This window comes from Dreissena polymorpha, chromosome 6 (genome assembly GCF_020536995.1).
Source record: "Dreissena polymorpha isolate Duluth1 chromosome 6, UMN_Dpol_1.0, whole genome shotgun sequence".
Taxonomy (NCBI): domain Eukaryota; kingdom Metazoa; phylum Mollusca; class Bivalvia; order Myida; family Dreissenidae; genus Dreissena; species Dreissena polymorpha.
In genome coordinates, this window is record NC_068360.1 from 36,619,472 (window position 1) to 36,627,448 (window position 7,977).

The 7,977-nt window shown below is 33.3% G+C and overlaps 1 protein-coding gene across 1 annotated transcript; it reads left to right on the top strand.

The window, feature by feature from the left end:
• Positions 1–1,092: 1,092 nt before the first annotated feature.
• LOC127835585 (extracellular tyrosine-protein kinase PKDCC-like) lies at positions 1,093–2,322 on the top strand. The gene has a single exon (XM_052362021.1). It carries the CDS (start codon positions 1,093–1,095, stop codon positions 2,320–2,322), a length of 1,230 nt encoding a protein of 409 aa, XP_052217981.1.
• The last annotated feature ends 5,655 nt before the right edge of the window (positions 2,323–7,977 follow it).

The window sequence follows — 7,977 nt, forward strand, 5'->3', positions numbered from 1 at the left end:
TTTTTTTTGTTTATCATACCTTTATATCCACATTTATGATATATAATCACTGCGTCTCTGCATTCTTAACATAATTTAAGGGGCTACGGCAAGAAGGAACCAAGGAAATTGAAATTATATATTTTTTTATAGAAATGCGCTTCATTAAAACATATTTAATAAGATAATCAAATATGATACACAATAATTTGAAAATTTCATACCGAGACTTAACGGGTATCGACCTCATAAACATTAATTTTACCTTCTGGGATGTATACAGTACTCACAAAATGTACACATCAAAGAGCAAAGCAAATAGGTCCAATATTATAAAATAACTTGTATCTGTTTTTTCATAAACTTGTCTTAATTAAATATACACTGCTTAGCGAGATTATATGCCGTTATAACTGTTTTCAAATAGAGATTCTGTGAGAAGTTGACCCGTTTAGGCCATTTTAAAGACATAGTTCTTTTAATATGTTGCGTGACGTGCGACGTGTTTTTGCGTGCCGTTATGTTCCATAGCACAAATAATTTGTAAAACACTATAATAAAAAACAACAAAAGAGGAATTGTACATTTGTGTTTGGTGTTGTTGCTATTTGTGTCTACAATTTACATATTTATATTATGTTTTTTGTTACATTGTCATCTCTAACTAATAAACTGACTTCAAAGGTAATCCGAATAATGTTACATTCGCTGCTATTAATGCTTACTGTCCTTATATAAACATTATATCATGCCTCATAACATTAGATATATAGGAATAATATTACCAAGTTAAAGCTGGCTTCGGTCGCTGTTTCGAATGATTCGCAGTTCTGTTTAAGAGTTGATAATTGTGTTCACAATTGTATTTATGTTTTTAATTATCAATTTATTTTCATTCAAAGTGTGTTATACATTTTCAATGATTTTGTCTTAATTAAGGTAAATTGATTTTGAAAAAAGTGAGCTTAAGCTGATCCTCTTAAATCAGAAAAAAGAAAAATCAATTCATTTGTGCATGGTGTTGATTGTATTGTATTTCAGCATCGAATACGGGAGACAAATACGTTGTATTCAAAATTATAATTTTCCGCTCTGTCTTTTTCAGTGTCAAGTATGATTGGGTTTGTGTTAGTCAAGAGAATCAGCAAATCGTACATCCTCGTTGTCTTGTTGCTGTACGCCTGCTTGACATATCGCATGTTGGAATATGTTTTCCAGGATATTGCGCAAACGGGTGCGTCGATTAAAAATTATCGCTTCGACGGGAAATTTGAAATCCAACTGGAAAATGTCACATTTCTTATCAACAAGCTATTGCACCAAAGAAACAATCTAAACTCAGGTGATTACAGTTTACTGAAAATGCTTCGTGAGCATAATATCAAATCAGAAGTAGATATAGAACCAGTATTGTTGAATGAAGACTATGTTGTAAGTGGCGCGTATCCAATTAAAAAACGAGTGTACACACCTACTAGTAAGTACATTATTAATTGTAAAAATATCCACGAAATAGATCTCAAGAGAAAAATAGGCCATGGCGTTTCCAAACAAACTCTCTTGGGAGATTTTAGAGGGATGCCTGTAGCCGTTAAAATGGTAACGAGGCACCAAAGAGAAGTACGGCATTGTATCGAAAAACTCAACCACTCGGATACGGAGTTCCTAAGTCACCGCGCTAAGTGCTTCATGTTCTCTAATATGAAACTTATGAAGGAAATTCTTATGTTGGAGCAACTCAGCCATCCAGGATTTATCAAGCTTCTTGGCTACTGCGTTCGCAACGAGGAAAGTGATACAATGGATCTCAGCGAAAGAGGAGTGATTAGCGTATATGAACTAGGAACAAGGATCTCTGTGTACAATCTGCAAGCCTTAACTTGGCGGGAAAGAATTCAGCATAGCTTGCATTTGGCTAGATTTCTTTATTATCTGGAATTTTCACCCCTTGGATCATTGCGGATACGAGACTTTAAAGAGGAACATTTCTTAATGAGTAATGGTACACTGAAAATGATCGATCTAGATGATGTGGACAACTTAGAGCCATCTTGTTCGGTTTATGTGAACGAAGTAGAACATGGTAATATAACTTTTGAAAGTCAAAATCAAGGTTGTGACTTTGCAATTCCGTGCCACAAAGGGTTGTGCGTCGGTTTTAATGCGAAACAAAACATGAAGTTCATGTACAAACTGTTCTTCAATGTTTTGATCTGCCCAACAGCAATTCCTAACCCGTTGTCTGGCGATCTTAGAAATGTATTACGAAGACTTGATGGCAATCGTATTTCAGCTGCAGAATTGATTGCTATTTTTGATAAATTATCCGCCTTCGATAATTGATAACCAAACGGTTTATACTTTCAATTTTCCTTTATATTTAATCAAGTAGAACATTTTTAGTGTGGTTTGTATTAAATTATTCGACCGCCTTCTGAAATCAATGAAGTTCGATATATTTTGCATTGTGAAAACACATAATATAGTGTTGCTGAAAACTAGTTTGAATTATGGCATAATACTATATAATTTGAACACAAACTCATAAGTATTCATAAACCATTTTCGACACACAATTGTGCGTTAGATTTACCGTTATGAATAGAAGCCTCTTTGTTGCACTGACAGCGCTTCAGATAAGATGCGTATCTGCGTATTTACGCATTAAAAATAAATAAAAAAAGCTTTTAAAATCGTCCCAGTACGTACCATTACGCTATACAAATTTTTTACGTATTTTTAATCGATTAAATGCGTAACCGGTTTAGCCAATAATCCAGTTCAGTGTTTAGTGTAAGTTAACCTTTGAATCAAAATAAAGTCAATCAAAAGAACATTGTAATCAAAATAATCGTGCTCTAGGTTTGAAAAAGGGACGTTTCAAGCGAACAGCGTCTCCTGCTTGAAGTAACTGTATATTACAATATGTCAATAGAGATCAATCTAATGATGCTAGAATTGTTAAACTATTTTAAGCCATCTTATTGTCACAGCAGTTTGAAGTAAGATAAGAAAACCAAATATCATGGTGTCTTTATTTTCAATTGCACAAGCAGTGCCATATCTTAGTTAAATTCATTGCAAAATGACATTTATATACTACATGAATACTATATACAAGAAAGACCCAATCATGACAGATGTACAACACATGTAGGTTGAATATTTTAAAGAATGTCTGTTCATATCATCATTTAAAATTTATTCTGTTTGCATTTATTAATAACAAATAATATTTGTTTCTAGATTAAACACACCATGTAATATGTCAGTTTTCTATGGAAATGGAAAATACCCCTCAATATTCCTAAATACCCTTAATGGCTGAAACAAAGCAGTAAAATACCCTTTAACAATAATCTCAGGGTGTAAAATACCCTTTAGACTAAATCCTTATCTGAAGCTCTGGTTGCACATGATATCGGTCACTTGCCATTAATTAAGGACCGGTGGATGTAACGAAGCCTCTTTGTTGCACAGGATATCGGTCACTTGCCTTTAATTAAGGACCGGCGGTGGTTTCTCGCCCGGTGATGTCCCCGTAGGTTTTTCTTAAAATAACTCTACATAGCAAGTAGTTGCCGTAAAAACAGCTGTTTTAACTGTACAGAGCAAGTAGTTGCCGTAACAACAGCTGCTATAACTGTACATAGCAAGTAGTTGCCGTAAAAAACAGCTGCTTTAACTGTACATAGCAATTAGTTATCGTAGAAGCAGCTGCTTTACTTTTGATGTCTATTTTTAAACACAATGTATACATAGAGCGAAACCAAACAAAATCAAGTTAAAATATAGTTATAACTATTGCCACAAATACTATTTGTATTTATAATGCATGCTGGTCGGTACGTTTTCTGAAACTAGTTCTAAATCTTTAGTATAAATCATTGAGAGTTTGTGATTAAATGGGCTTTAGTTGTTCATTTAAATTGTCAGTGTGTGATTGTAGATGTATATGCTTGATATAAACAACTTTAAATTCAAGACAAACAGCTTTAAAACAGTTACTATTGTATTATATGCAAACACCATGATCAAAGTCCATGCTTCCAATTGCAAACACAAGAGTATTCACCATTGTGTTCTTGTTATCGAAACTTAAAGGCGTTTGTTTTATATTATTAGTTAACATTTTAGAATACAACCGCTTAGCAGGATATTGCCGAATTGTGTACGAGTAGGTTGTCTGGAAACATGTTTTGCTGCAATTCGTATAAGGCTGTAATTTGACAGTGATAAACAGTGTAGCAAAATAATGAATGACTCTGTCACTAAGAAATATATTCCCTCATCTTTAATAGTATGTTTCTGGTCTAGCAAAATCGCTGAAAGCCCTTTGGTGTGCAACAAATCATTACCACTGTCCATGCGAACTGAGTAATTTGTCAGAAAGATATTTTGCATTGGGGTTTTGCACGTAATTTGCACGTAAATAGACCGTCTCTAGATTAGCAGTGACATTTAGAAACCTTAATCAAACTTAATATACGAGGTATTTCCATATTGCCATAGCATTAGATATATATATATATATATATATATATATATATATATATATATATGTATATATATATATATATATATAGCTACAACTGGTATAATGAATGTAATGTGCTTTATAAAATGAACTTCCACTAACAACGACCTTTCTTAGCAGTATATTTATTTTAACACGATGACATACATGATGTAAGGCTGCTGTATACATTGTATGATTCAATATTTTGAAACACCATGACCATAATACTATTTTTCTCATATTCCGATTGAAAGTTGTTGTTATTTCTAAGCCGTGATTGGATTTTACCTGTAAAGCAATAATCACCAATCCGTTTGATATGATGTAGTGTAGTGTAATATGAATTCTACTCTTAACATTAGTGCTATTGATTTCCAGTAGGATATAACGTAGCCATGACACTAACCGTTAACACTTAAAGGGCTCCTGCCACTCAATGACATTTATCTAAATATCTGAAGCATGTATTGATTGCACAGGGATTTTGTAAAAATATTGACACAGTTTCTTTGCGCCTAGTTTCAGTCAAGCATGTGTTCCGTTATTTCCTTCTAAATATTTTTACAGCGTACATGCGTATGGTTTTCCAGTATGTATATAATAGAAAAATAATATCAACTAGTTCTCAACCATTTTTGTTGCCTTCTGATACATTATTAATTACAACATTAAAACGTATACCAGGTATAATGTTTAACGTATTCCAATTTTTGTTATGTGGATATTTTTATCGGAACGTACAGACATTCTGCGAGAAACACGTGTCCAGTGTTATGACTGGAATGGTTAATGTTCATGCAACCCCGTGTTGTGTACTCGCTGCTCAGTTCATTAAAATGTATTAGGTAAAGCTAGGCTTGGTAAAATATATTTTTTGCGAATTCTGAAAAGTTAAAAAATTATCTGACTTGAATATCGTCGAAAAAAAAATTGTCTTGAGAATCATATGCCACTTTCACAACATTTCTGATTTCTTGTCTTAATTAGTTCGTAACAATGTGTGTCAAAAATGCACCACGAAATAATCAATCGTTATCAATAATAATGTATTATGATTGGTTCTTGATATATTAACTATATACTTTATCACGCGCATTTCTGAACTATTGTCCAACTTTAATGTTTTATATTAAACATCAAATAGTTTTAATTGAACTGTATGTCATTGTTTCAAAAGAGTTTTACATAAAAATCAATGAAACATTAGTTTTATATCGTTCGCATTTAACTTCATAAAAGCCTTGAATAGACCTATAGTTGGTTAAATAATAAATATGCTGATACCCATTTAGGCATTAATACCAATCAATTCGTGTATTGTTTATCTCTCTAAAAACTTAAACTTTGTTAACTTTCAGTTATTAATTATTTATGTTCAATACACTCAAATCATTTACAGCACATGCATACTATTTAGAATGCTTCTAAATATATACCTGTTTCGATGTTCAGGTTAAAGTTACTGATCAGTTTAGTGCGAGAAAAGCATAAACATGTTAGCGTCGTTGAAATACATATACGATGATGACATGCGTTATGAAATAAACAAGAGATGTGTTTGTCAGAAACACAAAGCCCCATACTGCGCCCCTTTGATACATGTTTTTTTACCTTTGACCTTGAAGTATGACCTTGACCTTTCACCACTCAAAATGTGCAGCTCTATGAGATACACATGCATGCCAAATATCGAGTTGCTATGTGAAGGGACATAGAAGTTATGAGCATTTTTGAAAGCTTAACGCCAAACCTAAACGCAAAGTGCGACGGAAGGACAGACGGACAGACAGACGGACGGACAGACGGACGGACGGTCCGATCACTTTATGCCCTCCTTCGGGGGCATAAAAATATATCATTTGAAACGTATATAAATTAAAATAGACATGAAATAAATGTCCCGCCTAACGAATTATCCATTCACTGGTGTATAAATGTATTTAGTTTTTATTTAACAAAACCTTACTTAGTCGGAAAAACAACAACAATGTACATGTTGTCAAAAAAGACGATATTCTATTGGCTCTTTTCGTATTCGTACATTTGTATTTTCCCTCAATGGCAGAGCAATTTTTAATAAAATTTAACATCGTATATCAATTGAACTGTTTGTTTCTTTGGTGCCGTCATGAAACCTCAATAGTTAGGAAATAATTACATCCAAAATGTCACAGAACGCGTTTTATTGGAGTTTTTCAGCTCTTTGTCCGAAAATTGTAATAACTTTTGACGCCAAATCACATAGCTACCAATATAATGTGTCATAAATAGTCAACGATGTCCTTCGAAAACCGCTCAAGTCATGTTTGGTCATTTTTGGAGAAGAACTTTTCACGTGAAATTGACGAAATGAATTGCACGATTTTTTTACAGATGATCAGAATATACGTTGTTTGTTAAACGATTGCATGTATGTCTTACATAATTGTCCTTCTGCATGTAACAGCATGCATTTAATGCTGCTTAAATATGTTCAGTTTAAAAAGCCCCAATGTTCTCATGAGTTTCCTTTCTCAACTGGCTTTTTATATCATATCCAACATTTTCTGATAAAATGGGTCATGAAGCCGCCGTTCAAATAGTAACAAACAACAAGCGCGATTAAATCGACTGAAATTTGTTTACGTAACATTACTTTCTTAATACAAATTTCATCAATTAAAAACCTACTTATTGTAAGTCAAAAGAATGTATTTAATATTCGAAACTATTCGTGAATATAAGACAAGTACCGTATTGGAGTACGGTTAAACTGTTGTGTTCGCAATATTTATTCTGAAAACTGATTCACCGTTTACAAGCACATTGCCGGTTGTTGTTTGGTAGATGTTCGGTCTTGTAAAGTCGATGTATAACTTTTGAATGTAATTGATTGGCGTCCAAATATAGCGGATATGTCTTAATATAGCGTCTGAAGTGATACTGTTCTCATACCGACCATTATCATATTAATGGAAATGTTTACAGAATACCAGTAAAGCGTGTGTCATTATTAGAAAAGAAATCTAAAAAGTTGCTCTTAGTAACATTTAAGAACTATAAGTGAAAATGTATGCTACTAAACCTAGAAATGTAGGATGAACAAAACAAATAAAACCGTGCCACTCTCATTTGTTTGCAAATACCATCATATACGTCTCAGCGAGACTAACGGCGTTGTTAAATGATAATCGAAAAAATGCGTCCAAGTTGTTTGGATACTGTTCCCTAATCCAATAAAACAAGTTCTGTCTGAGAAACCATCATGCTTGCAATTAAATATTCATGTCCTTCAACGCTCACACTTCCCAGTCTTCGTTGGTGACGCAGCGGCCATCCTTTCAAATTGTTACACTGAGACCCCACGTTAATACCCATGCTCTCATAAACTGGGAATATCAATGTCAAACATTTTATAGTTTGTTACAAATAACAAATGTATTAGGTTCTGGGACTTGAGTACTTGTATGTCATCGATGTTTACTATAAATAACGGACAC

What these genes read in the sequence shown, in the direction of transcription:
- LOC127835585 (XM_052362021.1), top strand. Translation starts at nt 1,093, where the DNA reads ATGATTGGGTTTGTGTTAGTCAAGAGAATCAGCAAATCGTACATCCTC.